The 15,805-nt window shown below is 34.1% G+C and overlaps 1 protein-coding gene across 3 annotated transcripts in view; it reads right to left on the reverse strand.

Moving 5' to 3' along the window:
• The window catches only part of gpc6a (glypican 6a), a 421,465-nt gene that overhangs the window by 96,972 nt on the left and 308,688 nt on the right, over positions 1 to 15,805 (reverse strand). For all 3 annotated transcript variants that reach the window (XM_089132555.1, XM_089132553.1, XM_089132554.1), the window contains exon 3: positions 6,068 to 6,459. In XM_089132555.1, the coding sequence (XP_088988681.1) occupies positions 6,068 to 6,459 (392 nt within the window). The remainder of the gene's footprint in view (positions 1 to 6,067; positions 6,460 to 15,805) is intronic.

The raw sequence follows: 15,805 nt of genomic DNA on the forward strand, positions 1-15,805 counted from the left end.
AAAAAGAAATTAACAAACACACTCTAAAAAATAGTGGGTTGTTTTAACCCAATTTTGGGTAAAATATGGACAAACCCAATTTATAAATTTAACCCAACAGCTGGGTTTGTCCATATTTGACCCAAAATTGGGTTAAAATAACCCAGCATTTTTTTAGAGTGTAATAATAGATAGAATAATAACAAATACAATATATGATTTTTTTTATAAACAAAAATTGTTACTTATAATAAAATAATCATTAATTGATTTCTTATTTCTTTATTAAACTTTTTTAAAATTAATAAAAAACTATAGACATGTATACAGTTTATATATAGATACACTCTAAAAAAAATACTGAGTTGTTTTAACCCAATTTTGGGTCAAATATGGACAAACCCAGGCATTGGGTTACATTTTTAGATTACATTTTTAAAATTGGGTTAAATTGGGTTAAAACAACTCAGCATTTTTTAGAGTCTATCTATCTATCTATCTATCTATCTATCTATCTATCTATCTATCTATCTATCTATCTATCTATCTATCTATCTATCTATCTATCTATCTATCTATCTATCTATCTATCTATCTATCTATCTATATAGATAGATAGATCTATATATGTATCATGGGATATATATATATATATATATATATTGTATAGTAAATATGTTTCAAAACTTACTTTTTATTTCAAAACTCAAACTGAAATAAAACATAATAAAAACTATAATAGTAGGCTACCTCAATGAAACTAAAATAACACTGTGAACGAGGAGTCCTTATGCAACTAAAGCATACAGCGCTGTATATTATAAGAAAGAGATGAAATATTACTCTCTTTGCAGAATGTGGCATCCTTGTAACCAACGTGGCGAGCTCGACTCTCTAAAAAAGGGTTTTTGCACTTGAAAACCGGTGGCGTTCCCATGGGAGAGCATCAATGAGACCTTAACAGACGTCTGTTCAGCAGACAGACAGACTACTGATCCTATTGAACTAGGCAACTCTATCCTCCCGACTGTAAGAAAAGAGTTTCTTTTTTAACCAAACAGACTGTTGGAAGTATACGGAAAACTTGCAGAGTTCGCTTTAAGGTCAAGTTCCCTTTATTTTTAATATAAGCTATGTACCATAGCAACTCTTTTTAGACCAAATATAAATGTTTATTTTGAACAGGAGGACATTAGGGTCAAGATTTATGCCTGTAAAAACAAAAAATAGTCTGCCTTTGAATTTAAAACCTCAACATCCTGGTTGAAAAATATGTTTTCTATATCTTTACCATACTTTGTACATACTTAAGTATTTTTTTTAAGTTTCCTTCAAACATTTGTGTCATACAGTGACACATTTTTTTACTTAATTATAACTGAATTATTATTATTTTTTACTTAATTATTCTTCCTTTTAGTAACTATATACAGTTGTAGTTCACACACTGAAACTCTAAATACTCTAATGCTGTTTTGAAGCAATTTGAATAATGTTATCCCCATATCTCTGGAGAAAAAAAAAATCTGTTAAATCTTCTTTTGCCCCTTTCAGCGTTCCCAGAGGGTCGGCGTGACGCAAGCATTCTCCAAATGGTTCTCATAATCTAACACAGCGGATTTTCAGTGCTTAATTCAGAGAAAACATACCAGCGACGAAGCCTCGGATTGCAATTAATCCAAATGTGTAATCGGAGCGGTTTATTCCTGAGCACAGATGCTCCAAATATTATATTATATTATATTATATTATATTATATTATATTATATTATATTATATTATATTATATTATATTATATTATATTATATTATATTATATTATATTATATTATTATATTATAGGATTATTAGGAACACCATACTAATACTGTGTTTGACCCCCTTTCGCCTTAATTCTACGTGGCATTGATTCAACAAAGTGCTGAAAGCATTCTTTAGAAATGTTGGCCTATATTGATAGGATAGCATCTTGCAGTTGATGGAGATTTGTGGGATGCACATCCAGGGCACGAAGCTCCCGTTCCACCACATCTCAAAGATGCTCTATTGGGTTGAGATCTGGTGACTGTGGCGGCCATTTTGGTACAGTCAACTCATTTTCATGTTCAAGAAACCAGTTTGGTGCATTATCCTGCTGGAAGTAGCCATCAGAGGATGGGGACATGGTGGCCATAAAGGGATGGACATGGTCAGAAACAATGCTCAGGTAGGCCGTGGCATTTAAACGATGCCCAATTGGCACTAAGGGGCCTAAAGTGTGCCAAGAAAACATCCCCACACCATTACACCACCACCACCACCCTGACCAGTGGGAACAAGGCATGATGGATCCATGTTCTCATTCTGTTTACGCCAAATTCTGACTCTACCATCTGAATGTCTCGAGACTCATCAGACCAGGCAACATTTTTCCAGTCTTCAACTGTCCAATTTTGGTGAGCTCTTGCAAATCGTAGCCTCTTTTTCCTATTTGTGGTGGAGATGAGTGGTACCCGGTGGGCAGATTGTGAAATACTCAGACACAAACAACCATGCCACGCTCAAAATTGTTTAAATCCCCTTTCTTTCCCATTCTGACATTCAGTTTGGAGTTCAGGAGATTGTCTTGACCAGGGGCCGTATTCACAAAGAATTTTATCTTCCCACTAGGAGTACTCCTCAATCTCACTAAAATATTTTAGCTAGGAGTTTTCTCTTAAAAGTTAATCACAACGCCTTGCAGACCTATTATATTATGTATAAAAATTAAACATATATTATATTATATTTTTCAAACACATACAAATACATACAATACTATAATCTCTTAATGATAAAATCCAATTATAAAACAAAAAATGTATTTAATCAAACGTTTATAGCAGGAACACCAAGTTCTTGCACTGAAATTAGCTTGTTTTTCACAGCAAAATGTCAAAGTGACGAGAGCATCAGGGCTGGGTATACGAGTGTGCTTGTGCATGTAAACAGCACGCTGGTGTATTTCTCTTCAGGTGTCCTTCATCAGGTCCGTGACATCACTGCCCCACACAGGTCCATGAAAACAGCCCAGTCCATTAGCACACAACACACACTGCATCACAACACAGCCATTAGTGCGGCCTATCTGATACACAGCCCAGCGAGAGACTTCTGCCATCATCACAAACCCCACAGCTCACGGTTTGATGCAATTGTAAACACCATTTCATTTACTTAAGAAGCCTTTTTGGATTTAGAGTATGTTCTTTGTAGCTAAAAAAAATAATAAATAAAGATTAGTGTAGCTATTAATGGTTTTACTGCTGTAAAGTGCAGCTCTTCTGGATTCTTTCTGAAGCATCAGATGGATTTCAAAATTACTACAGAACAAGGAAAACGTTCACCAAAGGGCATTTTCCATGAAAATGATACAAAATACGGCTTCCTCTTTCTGTTTATCTAAAACCACAATTTGTGACAGATCTAAATATATATATATATATATATATATATATATATATATATATATATATATATATATATATATATATATATATACCTGCTTTTGTAATTCAATAATGAATCAATATCAATTAAGATTAAAATCAATAAACAAGATTTGAGTGAGTGGTGCCTAAAGATAGAGTTGCTATGTGGTTGCTAGGGTGTTCAGTTTAATCACTCAGAAAAAATATCAGCATCTGTCCTAATCAAACTGCACAGTTTGAGATATTTGAGTAAAATATAAGTATAAATTTGAGGGTATCATTAATCGTATCAATAATTTTGCATACACTCTAAACACTGTTGGGTTGTTTAACCCAAATTTGGGTCAAATATGGACAAACCCAAATGTTGGGTTAAAAATTTTAAACAGCTTTCACCATCAACTGTAATTTGTTTTAAATTACATTTTTAACCCAATATTTGGGTTTGTCCATATTTGACCCAAATTTGGGTTGAAACGACCCAGCATTTTGTACAGTGATAGGCCTATACATTCCTCATCCACTCATAAAACACTTTATTAAATTAGAGGATCGTTGCAATTTTCTTGCAACTTAAATTCAGCTATAATACATTTTCTTAAAACTATTTGGAGAGTCCAAAGGAGTAATTACAGACTGTTTGTTTCCAGTATGTCAAGCCTGCGGTCCCAGTAAGCAGCGTTGAAGCGTTCCTCAATAACACTTCTCCTAATGACAATTATACTTCATTACCAAACACAATATGTGAGGCTCTTTCTACTGATGTCGATTGGCCAGAGCCGCCATTACAGACAATACAGCCTGATTGGCTAAGAATAGTCCAGCTCATGCTTTCAATCACACTCATGTGAACTCTGTCAAAGTGACAAAAGCACAGATTCACACACATTTATGTGGACCTGATTGCCTTTTTGCCCAGTATGTGGTTCCACTGAGTTCTACGAACCCGTTTTAAAGCTGATAGTTTCAGATATATGGCCAATACACAGACTTTCACAAACAATTCACAAAAAATGCTTGGTTGTTTCAACCCAACTTTGGGTCAAATATGGAAAAACCCAGCCAATAGGTTAGATTTTTAACCCAATTTTGGGGTTTGTCCATATTTGACCCAAAGTTGGGTTAAAACCACCCAGCATTTTTAGAGTGTATAATGCCCAACCCTCACCTATATTAGCTACGCCAGATGTGACGAGCTCTCTGACATCACAGAGGGCAGTATAATGCATAAAACACACTTTCTTATTACCTTTGACATCACCGATGACACAAACACAAAAGCAGCTTAACTATTATCTAAGCAAAAGCACTCGGAGCAGACCAGGCCCGGCCGTCTCACATTCTCTGGGCTTTTTCAAATCTGTCAATAATGCTTATAATCATCCAGTACGCCATTAAACAGCCTCAGCATCCAGCGGAAAATGTGATTGAGACGAGCTATCAAAGAGGGATCTGGAGACGGCCACACGCTTTTATCTTCCCTTCAGAAAGTGTCCATCGCTCCGCAGGGCACCTCGGCTCACGGCTGAAGTCATGACCTGTACGGTGTGAGCCGTCACATCAAAGCTCACACACGGCTTCTGTGCTGTACCATGCATTAGCACAGATGGAGACATGATACCTAGTGGCCTTTAGAAAAATACATACACAAGAATGGCTTTTAAGTAAGCACAGGCTTATGGTTTTCGTTTTGCGTGACCCGAAAATCTCAGAATTTAGAACTAACTAACTAACTAACTAACTAACTAACTAACTAACTAACTAACTAACTAACTAACTAACTAACTAACTAACTAACTAACTAACTAACCAACCAACCAACCAACCAACCAACCAACCAACCAACCAACCAACCAACCAACCAACTAACCAACCAACCAACTACACTCTAAAAAAGGCTGGGTTATTTTTAATATGTTTTAAATATCAAATATGGACAAACCCAAACACTGGGTTATTTTTTTAACTAACTAACTAACTAACTAACTAACTAACTAACTAACTAACTAACTAAAATATAAAGCCAATTCATATAAATATAATTTTTAATAAACACACACACACACACACACACACACATATATATATATACTGTATATGTATATATATGTGTGTGTGTGTGTGTATATATATATATATATATATATATATATTTATTCAAAATTATTTATCAAATAATTGATGAATTATTTAGATAAATTGTATGAATGTGATATAATATAATATAAAATAATATAACATAATATAAAGTAATATAATATAAAGGCAATAAATATATATATAAAAAAATTAATATATATATATATATATTATCAAATTATTTATGAATTATTTACATAAATTACATTAATATAATACAATATAATGGCAAATATTATATATAATAATTTTGTATAAATGTGTGTGTGTATATATATATCATATTAGAAATACTACTTTAATATAATATAATATGATTAATAAAATATAATATAACAGCTAAACATAACTCTGTGGTTCACTGGGGTTTTCTCCAGGTCTATTTCATTGACAGGCGCTGGAGGCCACTGACCCGTCTAGACGTCAATGAAAGCTGAGTAAGACCAGGAAGACTTAAAAATAGATAATATGATGAGAATAGATAAAAATAGATGCCTTACCTTCGCCACTCTGTTGGCCACTTCCCGGCCCACCATGAGTCCTTGGACGAACGAGCGAGCCGCGATAAAGGCCTTGGTGACCTGGGCCTTGAGCTTGCGTGGAACATCTCCAAAGGGTTTCAACTGGTCGGTGTATTTGCTGATACACTCCAGATAGTCGTCAGTGAAGGTGTACTGAGAGTTCAGCAGCTGAAACATGCGCTCCAGAAGTCTCGACCAGAAGTCATTCAGAACCTCCTCGAGGTTCACGTTTCCCCCGGTGTAGTAGCGCTTGAGCTCGGAGAACAGGTCCTCGAACATCTCAGAGTTGTGTGTGTACAGTTTGCCGTATGTGCGCACGAACATGTCGTTCAGAGACTTTTCCGAGTTGTCCAGCAACTCCAGAAAGAATTCTGAAACAGAGAGAAAAATACATAAAAATTATTATAATTTAGATATTGTGGTACAAATATAACTCACGTGTTATAAAAGTTCATTAAATATTTAAGTTGAATGGGTTGTTTTAACCCAATTTGGGTCAAATATGGACAAACCCAGCCGTTTGGTTACATTTTTAAATTACATTTTAACCCAATGGCTGGGTTTGTCCATATTTGACCCAAAATCAGGTTGAAACAACCCAGCATTTGAGTGTATCGTTATTATATTGTTCATTTAATAATTTACCACATTATATGTGTACAAAAATTTACTCTTAACATCCTTGCAGAGTCCATGTTTCAAATACAAAACAAAAAGTATTTATGATGAAAGAGTGTCACTGTTCTGTTTTGTTTGGACGCCGTTTTCATCTTATTTTCGTTTTCATGGACTTTTAGTTTGTTTTTTATAGTCACATGTTCCCCTTTGTCTGTTTTCCACCATCATACGTTTCTATGGACACTGATTATCACACTGTGTGTTGTTTATTTCCTTGTTTGTATCCGTTCTCACACTCTAAAAAAATGCTGGGTTGTTTGAACCCACATTTGGGTCAAATATGGACAAACACAAATGTTGGGTTAAACATGGAATAAAACAAAAATTACAGTTGAAAGTGAAAGTTGAAGTTGGGTTCAAATTTGAAAATTACATTTTTAACCCAACATTTGGGTTTGTCCATATTTTACCCAAATTTTGGGTTCATTCTTTAGAGTGTGTGTTCAGTATTCGGTATTATTTCGCGTCGTTTGGATTATTATTTACCCGCCTATTCTGAGATCTTTAATAAATGCTGTTTTATTTCCTAATCATCGTCATCTTCTTTGGATCAGCGTTACAAAAGATACATCATTATTCTTCTTATTATCAATAAATATATTTATACACTCTAAACGATGCTGGGTTGTTTGAACCCAAATTTGGGTCAAATATGGACAAACCCAAATGTTGGGTTAAAAAATGAAATTAAAAAATTTACAATTGAAAGTGAAAGTTGAAATTTGAAATCAGGTTTGTCCATATTTTACCCAAATTTGGGTTAAAAAAAAACCCAGCACTGTTTAGAGTGTATGTTTATTTTATGTAATTTTTTTGACAATAATAATCAGTACTACATTGATAATAATAATCATAATAATTATAATTATTATTATACATAAGAATGAAACAAAATAAATGTACACTCTAAAAAATGCTGGGTTGTTTTAACCCAATTTTGGGTCAAATATGGACAAACCCAAGTGTTGGGTTAAAAGTGAAATTAATCAATTTAAAATTGAAAGTGAAAGTTGAAATTAATTTTTTAACCCAACATTTGGGTTTGTCCATATTTGACCCAAATTTGGGTTCAAACAACCCAGCATTGTTTAGAGTGTATATTTATTTTATGTATTTTTTTTAATAATCAGTACTACAATGATAATAATAATCATAAAAATAATAATTATTATTATATATAAAAATGAAACAAAACAAATGTACACTCCAAAAAATGCTTGATTGTTTTAACCAAATTTTGGGTCAAATGTGGACAAACCCAGCCATTGGGTTAAAAATGTAATTCAAAAATGTAACCCAATTGCTGGGTTTGTCCATATTTGACCCAAAACTGAGTTAAAAACAAGCCAGCATTTTTTAGAGTGTATATACTTTTATTTAATTACTATTATTATTAATTAATAAAGGATTTAACACATTTTTAGTGATAAAAATTCTTCTCAATCCATGTTTCAAATTACAAAACAAAAAGCAGGCTTGAGAAGGTGTTACGGCAGCGGGACTCTCCCGAGTCCTTTTCTCACCTTGCTCTCAAATGAAGTGGATATCATATTATGTGATGCAGACAGCAGCTTCTAAAATACTGCCAGTCCACCATATGGTCCTCAAATTAACGTCTCGCTTTAAACTTATCAGCCGCGGGCAGAGATTTATGGAAGTCACCGCCGCTAGCGTCTGCTCAGACGGACACCGGCCGGCTTGTCTTTCAACACTGCAGTTCAAGCCTTCGTGACCCGGGGGTGCTGATTATTTTTAACACACTCTTGCTGATTGTTTGGCCTCAAACGGTGGACATTTGGATTCGGAGAATGATTTTAATGTGACTTATCTTCTTTCTTCTTCCAAGAAAATCTCGAAATACTCACATTAAAGCGATAGTTTGATAACAAGCATCTATAAAACCTGACTGACTTGCTTTCTTCTCTGAAATCTTGTAATGCGATAAAATGTAATGCATCCTTGCTGAACAAAAGTATCTTTTATCCTTCTTTCTTAAAGGGATAGTTCACTTTGAAATAAATTTTTTGCTGTTTTAGCTTACCTCGAGGGCATCCAAGATGTAGGTGTCTTTGTTTACACAGTAATTTTTTTAGGTCAAATCGTTCTCGTCTGTCAGTCATATAATGGAGGTCTATGGTCACCACCTCGCACAGAGAAGTCCAAATTAAACATGACTTAATGACTCGTAAATGTAAGTACACATTGATGGCCTAAGACACGAAACGAGCGGTTTGTGTGAGAAAAACGAACAGTATTTATATCGTTTTTACCTCTTGTAACCACAGCCACGTCCATGTGATAAAACGAAAAAGGTAAAAACAATATAAAAACTGTTCATTTTCTCACACAAACCGCTCGTTTCATGTCTTAGCCCATCTTACATTTTCGAGTCATTAAATCATGTTTAATTTGGACTTCTCTGTGCATGCTCTTTGAGGTGGTGACCATAGACCTCCATTATATGAATGAAAGACAAGAACGGCTTAACCTAAAAATGTCAAAATTGAAACTACTGCGGAAACAAAGACATCTTGGATGCCCTTGAGGTATAAGCTAAAACATACCAAAAATTAATTTCAAAGTGAACTATCCCTTTAAGTTTAAAAAGACAAAAAAACCCCACCTTGTATTAATTTTAAGTGAACCGTCTCTTTAAATGAGACATCTAAGCAATAGTTTCCAGGTATTTCTTTCTTTTCAGCTTCAAACTGAAAACTCTGCCATTTGTAAAGGCTAATTAGTTGTATCCTCGGGTCATCTGTTTATATAATCAAATAATGTTTCATTAAGTAGATTGATCTAGACGCCGCTTACATTGGCCCTTTTGAAAAAAACACCCGACAAAATAATAGTAATTACCTTCTCATCACGCTGATGGAGGCTGCTGATGATGTAAAACAACATATTCATTACTCAGTGCCGGAAAAGCCGCTTTACCCTTCAGATAATTACAATGGAGTAAATCATGCAAATACACAATCTTCACCCTTCAGCCCTCACAGCGCTGTCTATCGCTCCAGCACAAACACGACACCAGCGCTCTTTCATTCAGGGTTTAGGAACGAGTCAATAGTTGTGAGGGGTGTAACGACACCCTCATGTCACGATTTGATACATATCACACGATACGATATTATTGCGATACTCCAAGATTAAAAAAAAAAGTACTGTTGATTAAAATGCTAACTTTGATTACGTTTGGACTTGGTGCTCGTAACCCAAGCAAAATGGTGACACCAGAATAACCGAGTCATTGTAGATGAATATGCTTGCACACTTTCACTGACTAGATATATTTAAAATAATTATTCTTCTTATTATTAATAAATATGTTTATGCACTCTAAAAAAGGCTGGGTTGTTTCAACCCAAATGTGGGTCAAATATGGACAAACCCAAATGTTGGGTTAAAAGTGAAATTAAAAAATGTACAATTGAAAGTGAAATTTGAAATTAATTTTATTAACCCAACATTTGGGTTTGTCCATACAGTATTTTACCCAGATTTGGGTTCAAACAACCCAGCATTGTTTAGAGTGTATGTTTATTTTATGTAAATTTTTGACAATAATAATCAGTACCACAATGATAATAAAAATCATAATAATTATAATTATTATTATATATAAAAATGAAACTGAACAAATGTACACTCTAAAAAACGCTGGGTTGTTTTAACCCAAATTTGGGTAAAATATGGACAAACCCAGCCATTGGGTTAAAAATGTAATTCAAAAATGTAACCCAATGGCTGGGTTTGTCCATATTTGAACCAAAATTGGGTTAAAACAACCCAGCATTTTTTATAGTGTATAATTATTATTTGATTATTAAAATACATTTTAAATCAAATGCATAAAAAAAACAAAAAAAAAAACAATCCAGCATTGTTTAGAGTGTATGTTTATTTTATGTAATTTTTGACAATAATAATCAGTACTACAATGATAATAATAATAATAATAATAAAAATTATTATTATTATAATTATTATTATATATAAAAATGAAGCAAAACAAATGTACACACTCTAAAAAATGCTGGGTTGTTTTAACCCAACTTTGGGTCAAATATGGACTAACCCAGCCGTTGGGTTAAATTTTTACATTACATTTTTAACCCAACATTTCGGGTTTGTCCATATTTGACCCAAAATTGGGTTAAAACAACCCAGCATTTTTTAGAGTGCACTCTAAAAAATGCTGGGTTGTTTCAACCCAAATTTGGGTCAAATATGGACAAACCCAAATGCTGGGTTAAAAGTGAAATTAAAAAATTTACGATTGAAATTTTTTACCCAAATTTGGGTTCAAACTTTTTGGGTTCCATATTTGACCCAAAATTGGGTTAATACAACCAGCATTTTGTATAGTGTATAATTACATTATTTGATTATTAAAATAAATTTTAAATAATGTCGGCCACTTTTTAGTGGTATCATACTGGACCCACAAATATTCCCCCATTGCATCATTAATTATACATTATAATCAACATTATATAGTAGTAGTTTAATGTAGTACTGACACTAAAACTCTGAAAACTTGATTTTTTTTTCTCACAGTAATTTTTTATTTTATTTTAGGGGGACTATCCACGATACATAATGTCAGTATCCACGATACGTATTGTTGAATTTTTGTATTGTGATGTAACATATTTTTCCCCTTTTCCATGCATCAAAATGAGAAAAAAATAATGGGACAAAAAGGAAATCAACAGACATTTAGAAATAGATAAAAATGTGCGATTAATTGTGAGTTAACCATGACATTAATGTGATTAATCGTGATTGAATATTTTAATCGTTTGACAGCACTAATACTAATACATCATCGCAATATAGGCCCCGCCCACTGGTATTTCGTCGCCAAAAAATCTTTTGTTGACAGATGAAGCAGTCAACTGTATTGGATCTGACAGAAGCTGCATCACAAATCGCAAGTAAATGATTTCATATTGCTTTGTCAGTGAATGACGGTTTTATGATAATGTTTTCAAAACACTTGAAAGTACGAGCACACCTCTCCTCCACAAGACGCCTGATTTGCACAATCCTTCAATTCTGGATCACAAACATGAGCTCTAATTACACTCTTCCATTGTTGAGGACGTCCTCGAATGCATCCAAACGCTTGTTTAATCGGTGAGGAACACAGTGACACGAGAGAGTTGGACAGATGGCTTTCTCACATTTAAAGATAAAAACCACTACCTGTGTGTGTGTTTTCCAAACGCAAAGAAAAGAGGGCGTCTGAGGACCAGCTCGCATCAGTGTGCATCTGCTTCTTCATGGAAACTTGCCATTTGGACTAATTACTCGGCCTCTGCTGTTTCCTCTTTATGAAGACGACGTATCTCTTGTATCTTATCAGAGTCACGCTAGCGGACGTATTCATCTTCAATTGGCTTTTTAAGAGCTCATTAGAGATAAGCAATGAGAGAGATATTAAACAGACCTGAAGGGTCGTACACACACACACACACACACAGGTAAAAGATGGGTACCGTCTTCAATAATTCAATGAAACGCTGGGAATTGAGCACCATAGTCCAATTCAATATTGAGTAAAAAAAAATTGTGATTTGGAAAATTGGGTGCATTGCATTGTTGGAAACACTTTTGCATACGTTCATCCTAGCATACCATATAACATCTGCATACTTTGTACAGCCTGCATAAATAGTAAGAGTAGTATGCTATTGAGACCACAGACAGTATCTATAGATGCATATATGCATAGGCTTGTTCACTCAAAAAGGACTGTCATGCTGTCACTGGGGCTGTGCCTTTTCAAAAGGTAAACTTTTGTCCATTTTAGATGCTAATATGTACATTTCAGGTGTTAATATGTACATTTTAAGTGTTAACATGTATATTTTAGGTGCTAAGATGTAGCCTACATTTTAGTTGCTAAGATTTACATTTAAGGTGATAAGATTTACATCTCAGGTGTTAATATGTACATTTTAGGTGTTAATATGTACATTTTAGGTGTTAATATATGGATTTTAGGTGCTAATATGTACATTTTAGGTGTTAATATGTACATTTTATGTGCTAATAAGTACATTTTAGGTGCTAAGATGTACATTTTAGGTGTTAATATATACATTGTAGGTGTTAATATGTACATTTTATGTGCTAATATGTACATTTCAGGTGCTAATAAGTACATTTTAGGTGCTAAGATGTACATTTTAGGTGCTAATATTTCCATTTTATGAGCTAATATGCACATTTCAGGTTTAATATGTAAATTTTAGGTCTAATATGTACATTTTAGGTGCTAATATGTATACATTTTAGGTACTAATATGTACATTTTAAGTGTTAATATGTACATTTCAGGTGTTAATATGTATATTTCAGGTGTTAATATGTACATTTAAGTGCTAAGATGTACATTTTAGGTGCTAATATGTACCAGTAAGGTACCAATATGCACCCTTTAGGTACAAAAGTGTATCTTTTGAAAAGGTACAGCCCCAGTGACAGCTTTTGTACCTTTTTTTTTTCTGAGAGTGAACATCACATTCAAAGACAAAGAAATCATGTAAGTATACACTGTTCTCATTATAACAGTGAGTCCCCAGTTTCTCACTCTACTTTTACTGCTGTCGACTGACTGACCCATGATTACCCCTTCATTTATTTAAGTAATAATAGGCCCCAAGCGTTTCTGTGCGCCACAGATGCTCCTTTATTCTTATAAAAAGGGAGTCAAGGACGAGATTGAGTCACAGTTGAAAGTAATTGTTCTAAGAGACACACGGTCACCATGTTCGTAATGTACCTGAAGGACTGATGCTGTAATGCTAAACATTTACGCTAGAGATGCAAGATTAATGGTTAAAAGATCACGATCTTATAGCTAAATGCTAATAACGCTAATTGTAGCTAATAATCATTTGTCAATGTTTAATAAAGCTTTGTCAAGTATGATCACAGTGAATGTTCAGAGAGAGAAGGTTGTCATGTTTAGGTATGAAACGGCTTATTTTCAACATCACAGTATCAATATTAGCATTATCACAGAGTGACAATATTCGCACAGAAGTAGTTGGGATGAAATTTTTTAGTTCTTATATAAACACTGATGTCTATGGTAGTGATCAAGATGAATAGTGACTTATTTTAAAATGATTTCTCATTGAATCATTTCATTTGTTCAAGAGATTCATTCAAAAACACTGAATTCTTTATGAGTGAGTCATTGAATCATTAAGTCAAAACACAGCAGGTGAATAGGATACAAATTTTAACTTACAGATGTCACCATGAAACTTTACCAGTTTTCTGTATTTTTATGTTTAAATATGCTAATCGGGCTATATCTAATTAAATATGCACTAGTTTGCATATATTTTGTGACAAATATGGACAAACCCAGCCATTGGGTTAAAAATGTCATTTAAAAATGTAAACCAACACTCTTAGAAGAAAAGGTTCTATCAGCGCTACGTATTTGGAACCCCTAAAAGGTTCTATACACTCTCAAAAAAGGGTTCCTCTGGGTTCTATATAGAACCCTGGGGTTCCATACTTGGCCAATAGAACCTTTTAACAAAAAAAATGGTTCTATATAGAACCATTTTGGAGTTTCATATACGAAGCGGGGGATGGAACCATTTTTGGTTCTAAATAGAACCATTTCTTAAGAGTGAATGGCTGGATTTGTCCATATTTGACCCAAAATTGGGTTAAAACAACCCAGCATTCATGCTATTTTTGTTTTGTTATTTCACCAATTTGGGTTCTTGACTCATGCCAAAAACAAGGAGAAATGTCTTAAATGATTGCATACTTTAATGTTTAATGGTTACATCAGATTTTTTTCTAGTGATAAAGTATGTTTACGAGCCATTTAAAACATAAAACTTAATCAATTAAACAACATTAATTAATTAAAACTAAATCCATAAAATAATCCCATGATGTGAACCCAAAAATGTTTCTTTTCTTTGCAAAACATAGGCCTCCTCGGTTCAGCTTGAAGACGTAGTGACATTATTATTAAAATATGTCCCATCATTCAGCAGGTTTTTATTTATTCAGCTAGCCACTGCCTGTACAGAAATGAAAAGCAGTGGATATTTTAATGCATTTTACTCAAATGACCTACATCTTTAAGGGGAAAATAATGAATGACGGTAGAAGGCTGAATTATGCATCGGCTTCTACATTCAGGTTTACTTTATGTTCTGTGTAATATAACCATTCCCGGTCTGCCAGTCTTTTTATCTCTCCTGGCAATGAACACTTCTGTTGCATGAAAAATGCAGACGAAACGAATGACTGAATTATGAAAATGCTCTCAGCTGAAACAAAAACTCACAGGCACCCAGTCAACGCACACAACGGCCATGCTAAAACTTTTATGAAGCCTTGATGATCTAATCCATTCAACTACATGATGGTTGCAGCATTAACAACCCTGAGGTCACCTCCGACACCTCCAGATGATCAAGGTTTAGGTATCAAGCCATGCCACAACGTTATTACAGAGAAAATCACACCGCCATCCATTCAGAGACACATGTGGAGCACAAAGGCTTTCCCTGCTGCACAAAAGATGATGTTAAAATGGGAACGCTGCTAACTTTGCAGGTGTCAGAAACACGTCTCCTACAGCCGCTATTGAAAAGAATAAACAACAGACCATCATTTACAGTGTTTCACACACTGCTATCATGTTTTTCACCTCTAACGCTGCTCGCAAAATCAATATTATTGCAATGTTATTTGCTTATGAGACATTTGATGTCACAGACGTTCAAAAACCTGCAGCATTGGTATTTTTTTTAATTTGAGACCCATTATATTGACTTAAAGGAGTAGTTCACTTTTAAAAGAAATTTTGCTGATAATTTACTCACCCCCATGTCATCCAAAATGTCCACGTCTTTGTTTCTTCAGTCAAAAAGAAATTAAGGTTTTTGATGAAAACATTCCAGGATTTTCTCCATATAATGGACTTCAATGGGGTCCAAAACGGTTCAAGGTCCGAATGAGAGTTTTAGTGCAAACTGCAAACTG

Source organism: Pimephales promelas, chromosome 6 (genome assembly GCF_988280905.1).
Source record: "Pimephales promelas chromosome 6, fPimPro1.hap1.1, whole genome shotgun sequence".
Classification (NCBI taxonomy): Eukaryota; Metazoa; Chordata; class Actinopteri; order Cypriniformes; family Leuciscidae; genus Pimephales; species Pimephales promelas.